The sequence below is a fragment of the Mustela nigripes genome, chromosome 12 (assembly GCF_022355385.1).
Source record: "Mustela nigripes isolate SB6536 chromosome 12, MUSNIG.SB6536, whole genome shotgun sequence".
Classification (NCBI taxonomy): domain Eukaryota; kingdom Metazoa; phylum Chordata; class Mammalia; order Carnivora; family Mustelidae; genus Mustela; species Mustela nigripes.
Window position 1 is genome coordinate 97,100,071 of NC_081568.1, and position 20,274 is coordinate 97,120,344.

At 36.5% G+C, this 20,274-nt stretch overlaps 1 protein-coding gene across 1 annotated transcript in view; it reads left to right on the plus strand.

Annotated features, from left to right (window-relative positions):
* Positions 1-20,274, plus strand: part of BDP1 (B double prime 1, subunit of RNA polymerase III transcription initiation factor IIIB) — a 95,674-nt gene that overhangs the window by 23,426 nt on the left and 51,974 nt on the right. Inside the window, 9 exon segments of the mRNA XM_059418029.1 lie at positions 1,043-1,186; positions 3,655-3,939; positions 6,346-6,490; positions 10,567-10,725; positions 13,626-13,785; positions 15,325-15,416; positions 16,299-16,497; positions 17,301-17,410; positions 19,379-20,273. Of these exon segments, the coding sequence (XP_059274012.1) occupies positions 1,043-1,186; positions 3,655-3,939; positions 6,346-6,490; positions 10,567-10,725; positions 13,626-13,785; positions 15,325-15,416; positions 16,299-16,497; positions 17,301-17,410; positions 19,379-20,273 (2,189 nt within the window).

Consider the following 20,274-nt stretch of genomic DNA (forward strand, 5'->3'; position numbering starts at 1 on the left):
AGTAGGTTTTATTTTTTATTTTTTATTTTTTTTAAAGATTTTATTTATTTATTTGACAGAGAGAGATTACAAGTAGGTAGAGAGGCAGGCAGAGAGAGAGGAAGGGAAGCAGGCTCCCTGCTGAGCAGAGAGCCCGATGTGGGACTTGATCCCAGGACCCTGAGATCATGACCTGAGCCGAAGGCAGCGGCTTAACCCACTGAGCCACCCAGGTGCCCTAAAGTAGGTTTTAAAGAGGTTTTAAAGATCAAGAGTCCTGTGACTCAGTCTGCCTACTGACCCTGCAAAGCACCCTGTTCATGGTTTTTTCTGATGTAATGTTGTTGTTGGCTATTTAGTGAGCGTGGTCCTGATCAAAATTCATTTGCTTCCTTTTTTGCTGATACTTGGAAGAGTAAACAGTGAAAGGGTTGTGTTGAAGAGAGGACATATCGTGGTGGGGAGGCTTTTGAGGAATTAGTCATACTAATTCTGAGCAATTCTGCATTCTTTAGTCTTTTCTTAAAGTTGGTTGATAATTTACTTACAGTGCAATTTATAGTTTGAGTTGTGACAAAGAGTATACCTGTATAACCACCACTCAAAATAAGGTATGGAACATTTTCATCACTTTGGAAAGGCCCCTTGTGTCCCTTTCTAGTCCGTTTCCATGGCTGTCTTGATGCAGGACCACCGCGGTTTTCATTTGAATCATCATAGGTTAGTTTAGCTTTGTACTAGAACTTCTTATTCATGGCATCATACAGTATATATTCTTTTATGTCTGCCTTCTTTTAGGCAGCATTTTTGAGATTTTTCCTGTAGTATTACTTATATCAGTACGTAGTTCCTTTTGTTCCTTTTTACTTTTTTTTTTTTTTAAACTAATGCAGCTTATTCCTTTTTATTGCTCGGTTTTCCTTTGAATACTACAGTGACTAGAGTTGGTTGTGCATTCTCCTGCTAATAGGTCCATTTGCTTTTGACATCATGATACTTGAAAATTCTTTCTCTTTTTAAAATAAAAATTTGAAGGTTCTTTTTCTTTTTTTTTTTTAAACAGAGGAAAAGCGCCCTTTTGACTTCGATTTTTTTGCTCATTTGCTTCAGAAAGTTCTTGCTGAAGAAGAGAAAAGAAAACAAAAATCTGTTAAAAATCAGAGTTTAAAGGAGAAGAAATCCTCTAAGCCAAGGAAAAATGTAAAAGGTAAAAGGAAGTGTGTTCTATTATTTAATAATAATAAACTTGGAATGTTGTCCCTTAAGTCTTTGAGCATTCCTTTGTAGTTCAGGTAGTTGAGATCATCAGGGCATCAATTGGGGAGAACTGGTTTTTCTCTAATCTTTTAGTTATCTTGCCCAAAGTAGTACTTCCTTGTAAATTTTATAATCGGCATAGCTGGTCTCTTTGACATCTTTATTGCATCTAGGGCATAGTTGTGGCTAATAAAAGAGCATTGGAATTTGGGGGTGTCGTGTTTGGTTACTTATCATGATTTTCCTTTGTATAACCTGGCAATAAGTTATAATATTTAAAAAGTGGAACTCTTGATACTTTTCCTTGTGACTGGATTGTATTGTTTGAGCACAGTTTATTTCTTAGGGTTAATGTTGACTTGTACTGGGTAGAAACTTGTTTGTATGTAGGTATTTGTATTTTTAGGCAGATACTTTCTTAATCATATGAATTTTGGTTTAGGAGGACAATGTTTACCTCTAGGAGGACAATGTTTAAACATTCCAGTACTTTAAAGAATCATGGAACTATGGCGATCTTTGTATGTTAGGTAGTCCACATCCTAGACCCTTTCTGTTTGTTTTAGTCACTTGGAAACAGCCTTGGAGATCTTGTTCCTTTTTCCTTAGGTCTCACAGTTTTAGTAGTGGAAGAGGCAGGACTTGAGCCTAGGGCCATAAGAGTCTGCTTTGGGGGTCTGCAAGACTACTGCTAGGTTTGATTATTGGCTTGGAGAGTCACAAGATCCAGCATATAGTTATATAAACAGTTGAGATTTGTTACAGTAAAAGGATATGGAATAAAATCAGCAGAGGGAAATACATGTGGCTCCAAGTTGAGGGGAATTTAGGTGCAAGCTTATGAGTCCTCTCACCTAGAGTTACCCAGTATATGCTGCTTCATTCCCATAGCAACACGTCGTGAAGAGATACGTAACAAATTGTCTACCAGCAAAGCTTGTTAGAAACTCAGTATCTGAGGTTTTTATTGGAAGTTGGTCATATAGACACCCTCTGCCTGGCACATATTAGAATTCAGAACTCCCAAAACGAAAATAGTTTTTCAGCATAAACCACATTGTTTGTACAAACATTTTAGGCCACTTTTGTCAGGCTGGTGTGAATTCTCCCTAAGAGCAAGTTTCCAGACACAGCCCAAAGGCCAACCTTTTAAGCAGGCCTTTGAAGGGATAGCAGTGAGGCCTGCCACATTAACTCTCCTCTGCACAGAGCAATTTTGCATTTCTTTTTCTGGAGCATGTCTGTATCACTTTAAACATCGTATTGGTAACTACAAAATCATTTCATTCTTTCGTCATTTCTTTTAGTAACTATACATGGCCCTTGGAGATTAAAATAGGTATATTAACATGATTATTATGTTATAAGTGAAAGCATGAGTAAATCATTGTATCCTACTTAATGGGAGAACTTTTCAGATATATTATTACAAGTCTCAGAATTGAAAAATTACTGTTTATTATTCTGTTAGAGAATCCACTTGTCTTCCCAGTTTTAAAATCTTGTTACGACTTTTTTTTTTTTTGAACCAACGTAAATGACACTGAATTTTATTATTTTTTAAAGATTAGATATTTTTAGAGAAGATGTCTTGATCGACTATGGTTGTGAAGTTAAGTTTGTTTTTGGTTGATGTCTCCATGGTGATCTCTTGTTTGGTTTTCTAAAAGTGATTTATTGTTTTCATCTTTTGATACAGTTAACTGTGAATATGCCTTCATAAAAAAGGCACTAGAAACTGTTTAAAAATATTTGTTAAAAAGATTGTTCATTGAAAAATAAATGGTGCAGAAAATAAGTTTGTTGAATTATCTTTTGTACCCTGCCCTGAAATCAAATTGTCCAGATTTTCTAGGGACAACTATTAGTAAACTTTTCTGTTCAAGTGTATGTGTGTCTTAGAGGATATGTAATTGTCTTTGCTTAATAAAAATGAGATCATATTGTATATATTTTCTGCAACTTGAGTTTTTTGGGCAACAATTTTTTTTAAATCTTTCATATTACTGCTCACAAACCTACCTCATTATTATTTGTTGTGTAGATTTTTTTTAAAGACTTTATTTATTTATTTTACTGAGAGAGAGACAGTGAGAGAGGGAATACGAGCAGGGGGAGTGGGAGAGGGAGAAGCAGGCCTTCTGCTGAGCATGGAGCCCAACGCTGGCTGAATCCCAGGACCCTGGGATCATGACCTGAGCCAAAGGCAGACGCTCAATGACAGCCACCCAGGCAGCCCTTTTGTGTGGATTTTTATAGCATAAGCGTATTACAACTTCTTTAGTCATTCCCAGTTGGATGTGTTAAGTTGGCTTCAAACTTTTGCCCAGATATCCTTCAGTATTTATCTTCTCCATCTTTTAAGAATTTTTCTTTAGGTTATTTATATGTTTATGACAATATCTTTTATTTTCAAAGTGAAAAAAGTTGCCAGTGAAGGAGGAAATGATGATCCAGATGTATCTCCAAGCACCAGAATTTCAGACACAGAACCATCTCAAAAGGATGCTCAGATAGTTGAAGAAGAACAGCACTCTCAGACTTTAACAGCACAGGATTCAGAACAGATTGCATTAGAAACAGACCTAAATCAAAAGAAAAGAAGAAGAAAGAATCAGGATGAAGTTGGTCAACAAGAAGTAAAAAATCTTTCAGAAAATGCCACTGTTCAGTTAGGTCATTCTAAAGGAGAAACATACGAAAGTAAGTTTCTTATATACATTAATAGTTCCTGTATTACTAGAGAAAACTTGTATTGTAGTATGATGTGTAATTTAAATAATTCTGAGTAGCACCAACTAGTAGCACTTAAGTTTTGTAGTTTGCATTCATGTTACTGTGTTAAATCCTTTTGTTTTCAATTTAAAGGAAAGAAGTTTATTGTTGAGGGGTAAAGAAACGAAAGTGACCTGTGGAGATTTTTCTCGGATGTTTCTGGGGCACTTGGGTAGCTCATTTGGTTAAGCATCTAACTCTTATTTTTTTTTTCTTTTTAATATTTTATTTATTTATTTGACAGACAGAGATCACAAGTAGGCAGAGAAGCAGACAGAGAGAGAGGAGGAAGCAGGCTCCCTCCTGAGCAGAGAGCTCGATGCGGGGCTTGATTCCAGGACCTGGGATCATGACCTGAGCCAAAGGCAGAGGCTTTAACCCACTGAGCCACTCAGGCGCCCTGGTTAACTATCCAACTCTTGATTTCAGCTCAGGTCTTGATCTTTTTTACTTAAAACCAAACAGTGATTAGGAGTCATTACAATGTATATAGTTAACTGTATATTGCTTGTGTCTCTCTTTTTTTTTTTTTTTGAAGATTTTATTTATTTATTTGACAGGCATAGATCACAAGCAGACAGAATCAGGCAGAGAGAGAGAGGAAGGGAAGCAGGCTCTCCACCGAGCAGAGAGTCCAACGCAGGGCTCTATCCCAGGACCCTGAGATCATGACCCGAGCCAAAGGCAGAGGGTTAACCCACTGAGCCAGCCAGGCCCCCCTATTGCTTGTGTCTCTTAATAAATCACAAGTGTTCATGATCTATGTCTACAGAGCACCTTTGAATCCACAATAAGTTGTTTAATTTTTATACAAGAGCTACTGAAATGTTTCCTTCCTTCCTTCCTACTACTTCCTTCCTTTCTTCCTCCCTCCCTTTTTTCATTTTTCTTCTTTCTCATTCTTTCTTTCTTTCTTACTTTTTTTTTTTTTTTTTGGTCTGTTAGAATGCAGGCATTTTGATACTCAGGATTTGCTAAGGTATGAGGGCTGAGAGATTTGGGCATATTTAGTCTCTTAAGAATTCATATGTGGATTACTTAAAGTAAATGATCAAGTAAATAGAGAAGAAGAAGATAGTAGCAAATCAGAAAAATATTTCTATAGAATTTAAATTTTATGTAATTCAGTTTTAGCAATATGATTTTAATAAATGAGTCTTGGTTGTAGCGTAGTGTAATTTTAGGCATCACAGTATTATACTCATTTGTGGTTTTCTAGTAAAGATACTACATAAAATGCAGAATAGCTCAGTAATTAAGAAGTTGGACTTTGGAAATCAAACAGACCTTAGTTTAGATTCCAGCTTTTTTGTTTGCTAATTATGACCTTGGATAGGTCACCTAAGATCTTGAACCCAGGTTCTTTTTCTCTTTGATGGGTTTACCACCTTCTAATAGGATTGTTTTCAGTATTAAAGGAGATAATGCGTTTGATGGGCTTAAAGTTTCTGTCACTTAGTAAATACTAAGTAAATGATAGCTGTTACTATGTTATTAATTATGATTTTTCTGAAGGAGCAGAATAGATGAGTCTACCTGTAACAAGTTATTTAACCATTTAAAATTTAAGCAAGATAGGGGCGCCTGGGTGGCTCAGGGGGTTAAAGCCTCTGTCATCGGCTCAGATCATGATCCCGGGGTCCTGGGATTGAGCCCCGCTTCGGGCTCTCTGCTCAGCAGGAAGCCTGCTTCCCTTCCTCTCTTTCTGCCTACTTGTGATCTCTGTCAAATTAAAAAAAAAAAAAAATAAATTAAGCAAGATAAAAGAATGCTACAAACTACCCAAAAACTTTGGGGTGATCCTCAAAACACAGTTACAACTTAAACAGTTGTAAGTTGATTATCTTTTTAAAAAATTTTTTAAAAAACTTTTTTCTAAAAAAACAAAAAACCCCACTTTTTCCTAATTTTTAAAATTTTTTAGATTTTTAAAGTTTTTATTTGTTTTTTTTAATTACCTTTTCATTAATGTTCTAAAATTAAGATCTCTGCCTTACACAGAGGAACTTGGATGTGGAATGCTTTTATGATTGGTAGGAAAAATGCTGTTTTATGTAAATTCCTTTGTGCTTAAAAAGTTGATGTTTTTAGGGGCGCCTGGGTGGCTCAGTGGGTTAAGCTACTGCCTTCGGCTCAGGTCATGATCTCAGGGTCCTGAGATCGAGTCCCACATCGGGCTGTCTGCTTAGCAGGGAGCCTGCTTCCTCCTCCCTCTCTCTCTGCCTGCGTCTTTGCCTACTTGTGATCTCTCTCTGTCAAATAAATAAATTAAATCTTTAAAAAAAAAAAAAAAAAGTTGATGTTTTTAGAATAACGTGCATTTTGTATTCATAGATAAAGGTCAGTCTTTAAGGGAGATAAATGAAGATGAAGTCAATAAGGAACAGAAGCTTTCTCGCTTACAGAATATGGATGACATTGTGGATTTATCCTCCAGTGAAAAAGCTGAGAAAAGAACTGACCCTATCCTTTCATCAAGGTATTTTTCTATACCTTTACTGACTTTGTTTACATCTCCTATCAGTTACTGAGAGGGGAGTGAAGTCTCCAGCTGTAATTGTGAACTTGCCTGTTATTCTTTTCAGTCGTACTTGTTTTTCTTCAATTCTTTTGAAGCTCTTGTTAGGTGCATGCGTAACTAGAGTTGTTGTATTTTGGTGAAATCACCCTTTTATCATTTGTGTGTATCATTCTGATATTACTCTTTTTTTTTTTTTTAAGATTTTATTTATTTATTTGACAGACAAGAGATCACAACTAGGCAGAGAGGCAGGCAGAGAGGGTCTAGGCAGAGAGGCAGGCAGAGAGGGTGGGGAAGCAGGCTCCCCAAGGAGCAGAGAGCCCAATGTGGGGGCTCAGTCCAGGATACTGAGATCATAACCTGAGCCGAAGGCAGAGGCCTGACCCACTGAGTCATCCAGGCGCTCCACTGATACTGCTTTTTGTTCTGATGTTTACTTTGCTACAGCTGTCTTGTGGTTGGTGTTTGCATGGGTTTCTTTTTTCCTTTTCTTTCTTTTTTTGTTGGGAGAGAGCAAGCACGAGGGTGGGTTGGGCAGGGTAGGGGCAGAGAAAGAGAGAGAGAGAGAAGCCACAGCAGCTCTACTCTCAGTGTGGAGCCCATGTAAGGCTCGATCTCATGACCTGACACTTAACCAACTGAGCCACCCAGGCGCCCCTGAGTGGCTTATTTCACTTAGCATACTGTTTTCAGGTTTCATCTGTATTACAGCATTTGACAATATTTCCTTTTTAAAATATATTTCTTTATTCATGCATCTCTCAGTGAACATTTAGGCTGTTTTCATCTCTTGGCTATTTTAAATATTGCTGTAACAAACATTGGAATGCAGATATCTCTTTGAGCTTCTGTTTCCATTTCTTAATTTCTTTTAGATAAAGACCCAGAACAGGGATTACTGAATCCTATGATTGTTCTGTTAATTTTTTTTACATTTTATTTTATTTTATTTTTTTACCTAAAAAATAGTTTAACCCCAATGTGGGGCTCAAACTTACAACCAAGATCAAAAGTCACATGCTGTACTGAATGAGCCAGCCAGGCACTTTTTTATTTTTAACTTTTTGAGGAGCCTCCCCACTGTTCTTCACAGTGGTTGTGCTATTTTACCTTCCCATCAGCAGTGCACAAAGTTACCAGTTTTCCATATTCTCACCAACACTTACTATTTTCTGTTTTCTTTGTGTTTTGAAGGTGGTTATTCAGACATAGGGGAGATGATACTTCATTATGGTTTTGATTTGCATTTCCCCAATTAGTGATTGAGGAGCTTAACATATGTTTATTGGCCATTTGTATGTCTTCTTTGGAGAAATATCTATTCATTCCCCTTTCATATTTTTTTTTTAATTTGGGATCTTTTTTATTTTTATACACATGACAAGATTTTACACCAAGAATAGTCAGTTAAATAGTACAAATTTACATTCATGAGGAATGTTAAAAAAATTTCAACTAAAAAACCCACTTCTGTCTGTGACCCACAAACCCAACATTTTACAGTGCAGTGGTGTCCCCTTTCATATTTTTTAATTACGTTATTTAAATTGAATTATAGGTATACCTGTTATATTTTGGATATTAAGCTTGTGTCAGATTAATGGTTTACAGATTTTTTTTCTCCCATTCCATAGGTTGTCTTTTGATCTTGTTGATTATTTCCTTTGCTGTGCTGAAGCTTTTTCGTTTGATTATTTCCTTTGCTGTGCTGAAGCTTTTTCATTTGATACTGTCCAACTTGTCTGTCTGTGCTAGTTCATACAATTTGGAAGATTAATAGTTTCTTTGAAGCTGGGCCTATGGACCTTGGATCCTTAATTTGCTAGGTGACAGACTATTTATTTATTTATAAAAAGATTTTATTTATTTATTTGACAGATTACAAGTAGACAGAGAGGCAGGCAGAGAGAGAGAAAGGGAAGCAGGCTCCCTGCTGAGCAGAGAGCCAGAGGCGGTTCTCAATCCCAGGACCCTGGGATCATGACCTGAGCGGAAGGCAGAGGCTTTAACGCACTGAGCCACCCAGGCGCCCGGTGACAGACATTTATATTGTGACTTCAGAGATATAACTAATTTAATAAACTACACCTAAAAGATACTGTGGCACATTTTAGGGGAGAAACAACCCTGTAATGACTGCTAAGATTCTAGCTGGTTTTGTAAAAACAGCTGATACTTAAATTATCAATTATACAAGAGCAAAGTGTCATGAGTGGTAAAGACAATTTGAAATGCATTTCTGGGGTGAAAATGTATTAATAAATCTAAAGCTGGAGTAATTAAAGTAGTGTGTTATTGGCACAAGGACAAATTGTCTCAGCAGAAGTGAATATAAAGCCTAGGGGGAAAAATTTAGGAATCTGATAAATGGGGCAGAGGTAACATTAGAAATTTGTGGGTGAAGATTGAATGAAATATTCACTAGATGTTTAGATATATCTAATATTAGATAGTATTGGATCCTTATTTCACCCTGTATGCTAAATTTCTGATAGATTTAGGGCTACAAGGATGCTGAGTGGGTCAGTTAGTTAGTGTCTGCCAACTGAGCCACTTAGTCAGTGGGTCAGTTGGCAGACACTGGTTAGTGTTTGGCCTGATTAGGATCCCAGGGTCCTAGGATCGAGTCTTGAGTCTCGTGTTGGGTTCCTTGCTCAGCATGGAGCCTGCCTTTCCGTTTGCCTGCCACTCCCCCTGCTTGTGTGTGCTCCTGCCCCCCTCCCCTTAAATAAATAAATAAATAAATAAATAGAATCATGTGTAAAGCAAATCTTGAAAACTTTTAGACAAAGGTATTTGGAAATACCTTTGGCATGTCAAGGATTTCTTAAGGTATGAAAAACAAAACTTTAAAAGATAAAATTGACGAATTTGACCACAGTAAACTATTTCTTTTGACAAAAGGTTTCACAAGGAAAGTGAAAGGCAAGCATAGTATTGGGGAGGTTTTATGTAACCAGCAAATAACATATAAAGAGTTCTTATTGATTAGTTGGGAAAAGAAAAACACCCAGTAGGAAGAATGAGGTGAATGTTGTATGTGTTGCTTCTGGGTGCCAGTTAGTACATGGCCATCATTTATATCATTATTAGTTGGAGTATTTCATAATACGGCAGTCTTGCTTTGGCATACAGTGCTAAGTGCAGCTTATGCATATTGGCATTGTGTCCTCGGATTTATAAAACTTTTGGTTAACAGACTACCATGCAAAGCAGGGCCTGCCTGTATAAGATTGAAATGAGAGATTATTCCTTAATATTGCTCTGGTTTGCACATAGATTTGATTTGTCAACCCCATATAATTAAGAATTTTTCATTTTGACTTGAGTGTTTTCCTATGCCTTTTAATTTGTGGCTGTTACTTTCTCTGTAGGTACAGGTTTTTTTTGGTTGGTTGGTTGGTTGTTTCTGAGAGAGAGGGAGTATGTGTGAGTAGGGAGAGAGGGGAAGAGGAAGGGGGAAAGATTGATTCTTTTTTTGATAGAAAACTTTCTTTCTTAAGATTTTATTTAAATTCATGTTAGTTAACATATAGTATATTATTAATTTCAGGGATAGATTTTAGTGATTTGTCACTTGCATGTAACACCCAGTGCTCATTATATCAAGCGCCCTCCTTAATGGCTATCACCCAGTTATCCCATCCCCCAACCTCCTCCCCTTCAGCAGTCCTCAGGTTGTTCCCTAGAGTTAAGAATCTTAAGCAGCCTCCACTTTCATTGTGGAGCTTGACTTGGGACTTGATCTCACCATCCTGAGGTCATGACCTGAGTCAAAAATCAAGAGTTGAATGCTCAACCGACCGAGCAACCCAGGCACCCCTGAAGATACAGTTTTTAGCAATATGGTACAAGAAGGATCATAGAAAAGCCAAAATATTTATATTGATAATACCAAAATACAAAGTATCATTTTTCCAGGTTGTTTTATATATTAAGAAATATTTTAAGTAGTTATTATAATTATTATAAGTAGTTATTATAAAACACATATTACTAAGAATTCTTTTCCTCCTGTATTTTCATTTGCTTAGTGGTCAACAAGATGCCACATCACTAGGAACTGAAGCTTCAGAATCAAGCCCTTCAGGTTTGCCTTTATCAGAAGCTGGAATTAGTGCACTGTGTGAGGTGAATAATGTTGAAAGGAATTATACAGAAGAAAGCAGTGTTGACCTAAAAAATAAATCATTGTAAGTATTTTATATGTTAGGATTTTAAAATTTATTTTCAAAACTGTGATAATTTCTTATTTAAGAAAGGTTAATGTTTCTTTCTTTAGGGATTAGAAAGGGGTGGTACACCATTTAATATATAATTGTACTGTGGTCTGATTGTGACATAAGGGCTTATCACTTTATATTTCATTATAGAAAGATGCTCTTTTATAACCATGATAGGAATTTTATGCACAGTGGTGACTTATGCTGAAATTCTAAAATAATTTGGAAGCCTAAACATTTGCTGTGAGATACTTTTACTTGGTTTGAATCATTTTTCAAAGTAGTAGATTTTTGATATTGATGACTTTAAAGAAATTATGTTTCCTAGTGTGTAAATATTGATTAATATTTGCACTAAAAACACAATAAAAACACTATAAGAATCTGCCTTTGAAAAGAGATAGCTCAGAAATTCAGACTTCCTTGAGTCCCTCCTAAACTCCTCATATAGGCTTACACGCTCTTTAGTTTATGAATTCTTATTTATTTTCAGTAAAGCACAGTCACACTGAAAATGAAACTTTTTTTTTTTTTTTTAAACAAAAGTTTACTCTTTGGGATAGGCAAAATGGTCTTATGGCACAAACACCTAAAAGTATAAAAAGAGTAAAATATCCCTTCTTCTATGTCTGCATTCACTCTAAGTAACTTGTGTAATTTCTTTCTTTTTTTTTAAAAAGATTTTATTTATTTATTTGACAGAGAGAGAGATCACAAGTAGGCAGAGAGGCAGGCAGAGAGAGAGGGCTTCTTTCCTTCTGAGCAGAGAGCCCGATGCGGGGCTTGATCCCTGGACTCTGAGACCATGATCTGAGCCAAAGGCAGAGGCTTTAACCCACTGAGCCACCCAGGAGCCCCGTGTGTAATTTATTTCTGATTTTCTTTCTGAGATTTAACAAAAAGTATTTTAAAGCTAATGCAAATACATGTTCTTTATATTTTTTTGCTCTTCTTAAAGCCCTAATGATGATAATGTATGTGTGTATAGACACACACACACACACACACCCTAGACTTACACAGACACCATTTGCAATTTATTTGTTTTATATCTTGATACCTTTGCATGAAGATATTCCTTATTATTTTTGAATAGCTGCCTAGTGCATAGTGTTCTGGTGTTTGTGTGCTACTGAAGAGAGCACTTCATAGTGTTCTAGTATATATAGATGGATTAGAGTTTATATAATCAAAGCTCAACTGATGGTTATGTAGGTTATTTTTTCAAAGAGTGCTTAAAATCTTAAACCTCTGTCCTTTAACCTGCAAGTAAGTACAATGGACCCTTAGGAACAACACAGTGGTTAGGGATACTGACCCCTTGGCAGTTGCAAATCCACAAATAACTTTGACTCTTCCAAACTTAACTACTAATGGTCTCCTGTTAACCAGAAGCCTGATGACATAATTGGATGATTAACACATATTTTGTATGTTATATATATTATTTGCTGTAATCTTACAATTAAAGTAAGGTAGAAAAACAAAATCCTAAAAATGACAAAATAACATTTGTAGTAGTGTACTGAGCAGGCCAGCACTCAACTGATTGAGCAACTCAGGAGCCTCTCTTTGTTCAGTTTTTTTTTTTTTTGTTCAGTTTTAAAATGAGTTTTTGATGCTATTATTTGTAGGAGCTCTTTTTATTTTAGGGAGATTAGCCTTGTTCTGTGATTTGCAAAACATCCTTTCTTGGTTGGTAGTTTGACTTTTGACTTAGTCATGTAGAAGTTTTTGATTTTTATGTAGTTAAATTTCTGAATTTTCTTTCTTTTTTTCTTTTATGGCTCTTGAATTTTTAGTTAAACTTTATAAAGGCTTACCCCAACTTAGGGTTATAAAAGAATTCATCCTTGTTGACTGTATGGCTTTATTTAACTCTGATATGTTGGAATATACTACAAGTACAGTGCGAGAAATGGAGCTAATCTTATTTTAGTCCCCAGTGTTAGTTTTCCCATCACCATTGCTTTTGATATTGTTTGTAACAATACATTATTTTGTATCTCATTCTTGCTATTTTAAATGCTGCCTTTTTAAATGTACTTCTTTTGTGTGTTTTTTTTTAAAGATTTTTTTTTAAAGATTTTATTTATTTTTTTTAAAGATTTTTTTTTTTAAGATTTTATTTATTTTTTTGACAGACAGAGATCACAAGTAGGCAGAGAGGCAGGCAGAGAGAGAGGGGAGGAAAGCAGGCTCCCTGTGGAGCACAGAACCTGATTGATCCCAGGACCCTGAGATCATGACTTGAGCCGAAGGCAAAGGCTTTAACCCACTCAGCCACCCAGGCCGCTGCTCTTTCATGTGTTTTGAAGTCATCTTCTAAGTTTTCTTTTGTGTTTCATTTATCTGTTTATTCATGTTATCAGTACCAGTGTTTTAGTTATTAATGCTGCATAGTTGCTTTTTAGCATCTGGTAAAATAAGTTACCTCCTCACAACTCTTGTTTTTCAGTTTTCTTTTTTTTTTATTTTTTTAATTTTTTTTAAATTTTTTTTTTAAAAAGATTTTATTTATTTATTTGTCAGAGAGAGAGAGAGAGCAAGAGCGAGCACAGGCAGAGAGGCAGGCAGAGTCAGAGGGAGAAGCAGGCTCCCTGCGGAGCAAGGAGCCCGATGTGGGACTCGATCCCAGGACGCTGGGATCATGACCTGAGCCGAAGGCAGCTGCTTAACCAACTGAGCCACCCAGGCGTCCCGTTTTTCAGTTTTCTTTGCTACTCTTTGAGTAAACCTACAGGACTTCTTTTCTGCCTCTGAGTGGATTTTTAAAGAATTTTTCCAAATTTCATTTGACTGTGCCTCTGTGTTGGTGCGATTTAAATAATGTTCATTTAAAAAAATAAAAAATAATTTTCATTTCTTAGGGAAACAGATCAGTCAGGAAATGTTAAACTAATGGGAAGAAGACAACTGCAGAGACCTAAACCCAATTTATCAAGGGCAGTTGGGAAGAAATCTGTTCTTTCACAAGGTAAAACAGATGCAGAGAGCAAGAGTTTACATGCAGAAACTTCATTTGAAAAGGTATGGAATAAGACTCTTTTTTTTTTTTTTTAAAAAAGACTTTATTTATTTATTTGCCAGAGACAGAGGGAGAGAGAGCGAGCACAGGCAGACAAAGAGGCAGGCAGAGGCAGAGGGATAAGCAGGCTCCCTGCCGAGCAAGGAGCCCGATGTGGGACTCGATCCCAGGATCCTGGGATCATGACCCGAGCCGAAGGCAGCTGCTTAACCAACTGAGCCACCCAGGCGTCCCTGGAATAAGACTCTTTATAGAAAATAAGATTACAAAAATTTTCCCTAAGTAGTTGGGAATAAATTGTTTAGTTGATAATTACATGATAATGTAACTGATACTAAAACAAAGGTGCGAGAACTTACACATGAATATGAAATGTATCTTATCTCCTGTTTATGCATTTAGAACCTAGGACATACTTTTGCAAACATACTCATTAGCAGCATATCTCTTTTGTTTAACATATATAAATTTTCAAAATTTAAAAAATATTTTTTAAGATTTTTATTTATCCATTTGAATGAGAGTGAGAGAGGATAAGCAGGGGGAGCGGCAGAGGTAGAGGGAGAAGCATTCTCCCTGCTAGGCAGGGAGTCTGACTCAGGGCTCTATCCTAGGACCCTGGGATCATCTGAGCTAGAAGGCAGACTCTTAACCGACTGAGCCACCGAGTTGCCCCAGGTTATTATAATCTTGTAAAATTCAGGAAAATTGGGAAAGTACAGATTATTTTAAAAATCAAGACAAAAAGTACTTGTGATCTCATTATCCAGCTGCAACCAACATTTTAGCATATATCCTTCCAATTTTTCTATTACAGAATTTAGTAGTATTCAGTTTTATCTCTTTCTTCAGTTCTTAACATTTCATAAATATTTTTCCATATTATTAAATATCCTTTGAAAACATGGTTTTTAGTGACTTCATAATATTCTGTCAATGGGTAAAACTCAATTTAACCATTTACTCATTATAGAATATTTAGTCTGTTCATGGTGTTTGACATTTTATATAATATTCTAGTGAACATTCTTGTAGTTTGTCTAAATATTTACTTAGAATCAGAAATGTTATTATAATATGAACATTTTTTTAGTAGATTTTATTTATTTGAGAGAGAGAGAGGGAGAGAGCGCGAGCGTGCACCAGTAATAGGAGCAAGGGGCAGAGGGAGAGGGTGAAGGAGACTCTTTTCTGAGCAGGGAGCCCAACATGGGCCTTGATCCCAGGACCCTGAGGTCATGACAGCAGTCGGAGGCAGATACTAGCCAACTGAGCCACCCAAGTGCCCTGATTATGAACGTTTTTTAGGCTTTTGATTTCATATGGGCAAAAGGCTTTCCAGAAAGGATATACCAATTTTGTTCCTGTCAGTAGTAGGTAGAATTATATGTTTTATAGTGTTCACAGCTGCATCGATGATTTATAGAACTATTATTATTAGAAGAACAAAAAATGAAAAGTCATTGTTTTAATTTCCATTTATTACCAAGTTTGGACTTTTTAATGTTAAGTCAATAAAATGTAAAAAATTGAATTTATAGAATGATATGGAAAAGGATAAAGTGAATACATTGGACATTTCTGGAATGGAGAATACAGAGAGAGAGAACTCAGAAGCTGAGACTGTATCTATGTAAGTATTTAGGAAGTAGAATTCAAGAGTGACTGTAATAAGTTCTGTACTGGATAATGTCTGAATTTTACTTCCATTTAGTGTGCTTAAGTCTTCTTTTAACTGTAGGTGTATTGAAACATTTCAGTAGTGCTCTTTATGCTGCTGGAGAAATAAATTATGATATGGATCCATTGGGTATGCAGTTACATTTCTTCCTCAACTTACTAACAGGATTTTACCAAAGTCTTACTAGATTAATTAATGGTTAAGGTACATGTTTCTGGATAGCAGGTGGTTTCAAAGGGAATATTTAACTAGGAATGCAAATTCAGAGTAGGTCTTATTCTAATATGAATTTGAACCATTGGATTCTGGACTGTATATTTATGCTATAATCTTTGTTTAGGGCCCTGGAGGTATACATTACAAACTAGTATTCTTAGTGGAGAATGGTATTAAGTGTATGTCAAATATAGATGTTTTTCAGTTTTGTGATGAAATTACTTAAAGTTCGGGTTCCAGGATAATGTCTGTCCCAAAACGTTAAGGTTTAGAAACAGGGTTGGTATCTTTGAGGATTTTTTTTTTAAAGATTTTATTTATTTATTTGACAGAGATCACAAGTAGGCAGAGAGGCAGACAGAAAGAGAGGGGGAAGCAGGCTCCCTGCTGAGCAGAGAGCCCCGATGTGGGGCTCGATCCCAGGACCCTGGGATTATGACCTGAGTCTAAGGCAGAGGCTTAACCCACCGAGCCACCCAGGTGCCCCTTTGAGGATGTTTTTGAGGACACTTGTAATTATTTTTATATTCCAAATGGTTTACTTATTTGTATCGTGGAGAAGCAATACTGAAAACAAACATGTAACTTCAGAATAACCATAGTTCTATTCTTTTGTAGTTCTGGGTTGAGTGAAAAAATTGGTCTGCAGGAAGATGATCAAACAAAGACTGTCAGACCAGCACGACTAATGAGGAGCCGATTGCAAAGGCCAAAGCCAAATGTAGGTAAAGCTGCTGAAAGAAAAATTCTAGCATCACAGGAAAAAATTGAGGCCAATGTAAAAAAGAATGAAAGTGAATCCTGTGTTGCTAGAGATGTAAGTACTCTGATTCTTTCCGATTTTTTTGTTAAACAAGTACTTCAGCCTTCTTTTACCCCCCTCTTTAAACAGCAAGACTGTACCATTGTATACATTGTATATTAAATTTAAAGCCAAAATCTTAAGAGCCAGCAACTTTGCTACTTGTAAAGCAGTTTAACTCTGAGCAATCTAGATTTTGAGCATTTGCATAATGGAGCATCTGCTTTGCTCTTACTACTTCATGTTTACTTGCCTCCCCCCTCCACATTATTTAGGTGTTTAAATTATGCCTCCTTTTTGAAAATATAGCTAGATATGTGAATTTTAGCTCTGGCTTAAACACAGTAAAATGTTAAAAGCTTCCTATTAAAATAGAATTCCAAGAGCAAAGATGATGAATTTTAGGTTATTTACATAATAACTAGTCTTTGTGATAAGGGTAAGAGTTCAGATCATAGTTACATATGAATTTCTTTTGTTAAAATTCTCAAGGTCTATACAGTAATGGTACTAAGCAGAAGACAGACCCCAGGGAATAATTCTAAGAGACAAGACTGAAGCGCTATAACTTGCTTTCTGATTAAGAGGAAAAGAATGGGGGATTTGAGATTAGGTAGAAGATGTAGTTTATGAGATTTTTAAAAGATATTTAAATAACATTTTGAAAAGTGTCTTTTGAGAGTGTCCTTTGAGTATCATTTTATAATTGTGAAATGTTTACCATTTTCTTTATACTCAAATTGGACAAACTTTTCAATGCAATTTTTTATAAATGAGTGTTTCATTGTGAAACCTTAAAAATGTCTTTTGTTGTTAAGAGTCCTGAGCAAGTAGAAGATCAGTCATGTAAAAATGACTTTGAAGACATCCCATTACAATCTGAGAAAGAAGATAATTTTTTCCAAATGAATGTTAATGAATGTGTAAGGTAAGCATCATCTTAATGGTTATGTAATCTTTGAATTTTGTATGAGGTTTTAGAAATGTTTAATCAATTTTTTTTTAAAAGCTTTTATTTATTAATTTGACAGAGAGAAATCACAAGTAGATGGAGAGGCAGCCAGAGAGAGAGAGAGAGATAGGGAAGCAGGCTCCCCGCTGAGCAGAGAGCCTGATGCGGGACTCGATCCCAGGACCCCGAGATCATGACCTGAGCCGAAGGCAGCGGCTTAACCCACTGAGCCACCCAGGCGCCCCTGTTTAATCAATTTTTTAAAACAAAAGCAAATCAGATAGATTTTTTATGATTAAGATTACATAATATTCACTATATACCTAGACTTTTCAGGGCAATTTATGTCATAGCTTTTTTTTTTTTTTTTTTTTAAGATTTTGTTATTTATTTGTCAGAGAGAGAGAACACAAGCAAGCAGAGTGACAGGCAGGGGCAGAGGGAGAAGTAGGCTCCCTACTGAGCAAGGAGCCTGATGTGGAACTTGATTACAGGACCTTGAGATCATACTGAGTTGAAAGCAGCCGTTTAAGCAACTGAGCCACCCAGGCATCCCATAGCTTTCTTCTTAATTTCTTAGTTACTAGTGATTTGATGAGTTGATTTACTCCTCACAAATTAGACCTGATTAATATGCATATTAGATTAAATGTCTATGTTCAAACATGAAATGTAACTTACTTTCTTCTCATTGTTTCTTTGGGATTAGATTGATCCACATATGACCTTTATTCACATAAATTTTATGAAAAACCCATACATGGAAACCCATACTTCTTTTAGCCACATGCGTTTTTTTTTTTTATTTGTTATGTCCCCTCTGGAGGGTACCAAACAAAATCTATGGAATTACTAGTATACTTTGGAAAATGTTTTTCCTTTGGAAATATTCAGTGTGCACAGAAGTAGTGAGAACAGAATAGTGGACTCCTTGGCACTACTATATGTAGTTTGTGTGTGTGTGTGTGTGTGTTTAAGATTTTATTCATTTATTTCGTCAGAGAGAGATACAGCTACAGAGGGAACACAAGCCGGGGGAGAGGGAGAAACAGGCTTCTCACTGAGCAGAGAGCCTGATGCGGGGCTCGATCCCAGCACCCCAGGATCATGACCTGAACCAAAGGCAGCCGCTCCACGACTGAGTCACCCAGGGCACCCCACTGTTTATTATTTGTTTTCTTTTGTTTTCCTTTTAAATATTTAATTTATTTATTTGACAGACAGAGATCACAAATAGGCATAGAGAGAAGGGGGGGGGAGCAGGCTCCCTGCTGAGCAGAGAGCCCAATGTGGGGGCTTGATCCCAGGACTCTGGGATCATGACCCAAGGTGAAGGCAGATGCCTAACAACTGAGCCACCCAGGTGCCCTTTTAGTTTCAACAATTACTAGTGTTTTTTCATTCTTCACATTTAAAGTCTAGCCTTTCTTATACTTTTTTGTTCAGGTCATACTTCAATATGGCTATTTGAGATGCTGTTCAAATCTGGCCATATAAATGCATTGCTTAACTCTTAAGGCAATGCATATGCTGGATAAAAGATAGGAGGGGCCAAGAGGTAGGAATAGTAGACATAATTTGGTCTAGCTCCATTGCAGAGGATGGAGACTCTTAGCCAGTATTTGAGAACGATTGTGTGGTTGACAATTAGGTACGGTTCAGAGCCAGTTGACTACTACTCTAATTGACCTTATTGATAGATTTCTCTTTATACATGTCTCTATGTGAGTAGACATTTTAAAAATTCATTATTTCAAAACATGGTTTTTTCCCTCTCCTTTAATTTTTAGGTTTTATCCTGAGATGCCTGAGGCTTTCTTAATTTATTTTTTAGTTGATAATTCCTTGTCTTTTAGTAGTATTTTCTCAACCATCCTTTCTTTAGCTGGCAGTGTGGTTTAAAATTTGATTGTATGTTTTTTTTTTTTATATATACATATATAGTATTCAAGAGGATAAGAAGGTCCCAGTTCTAAAGACTCGATTTCAGAAACCAAAGCCAAATATAGGAAGAGGAGCTAGAAGAAGAGAAATTTTCTCAAAGAAAGAGGTGTCAGAGGAGATTGAATCTGGGCAATTTGCAGCACCTTTGAGAGAAATTACAAGAATGGAAGAAACCTTACCAAGGGAGAGCATATCAGTGGAGGCTAATTCTACTAAGGAAATGGAGTCAGTTTTAGGGAAAACTGAAAGAGACAAGTCTTCCAGAGAGAAGATACCAGAAATGATGACCAGCACTGTGGAAATGGAGACAGATTTGAACGAAACAGGAGGAGAGGTTTCCCCAGGGGACACTGTATCAGAGGTGTCTGATATCACTGAGGAAAGAGTGAAGAATTTGGAAGAAACTGGAAGAGAGGTTTCCCCAAGGGATACTGTATCAGACATGTCTGATGTCACTGAGCAAAGTGTGATAAATTTGGAGGAAACTGCAAGAAAGGTTTCCCCAAGGGATACTGTATCAGACGTGTCTGATGTCACTGAGGAAAGTGTGATAAATTTGGAGGAAACTGGAAGAGAGGTTTCCCCAAAGGATACTGTATCAGCGGTGTTTGATGTCACTGAGGAAAGAGTGATAAATTTGGAGGAAACAGGAAGAGAGGTTTCCCCAAGTGATACTGTATCAGAAGTATCTGATGTCACTGAGGAAAGAGTGATAAATTTGGAGGAAACTGGAAGAGAGGTTTCCCCAAGGGATATTGTATCAGAGGTGTCTGATGTCACTGAGGAAACTGGAAGAGAGGTTTCCCCAAGGGATATTGTATCAGAGGTGTCTGATGTCACTGAGGAAAGAGTGATAAATTTGGAGGAAACTGGAAGAGAGGTTTCCCCAAGGGATA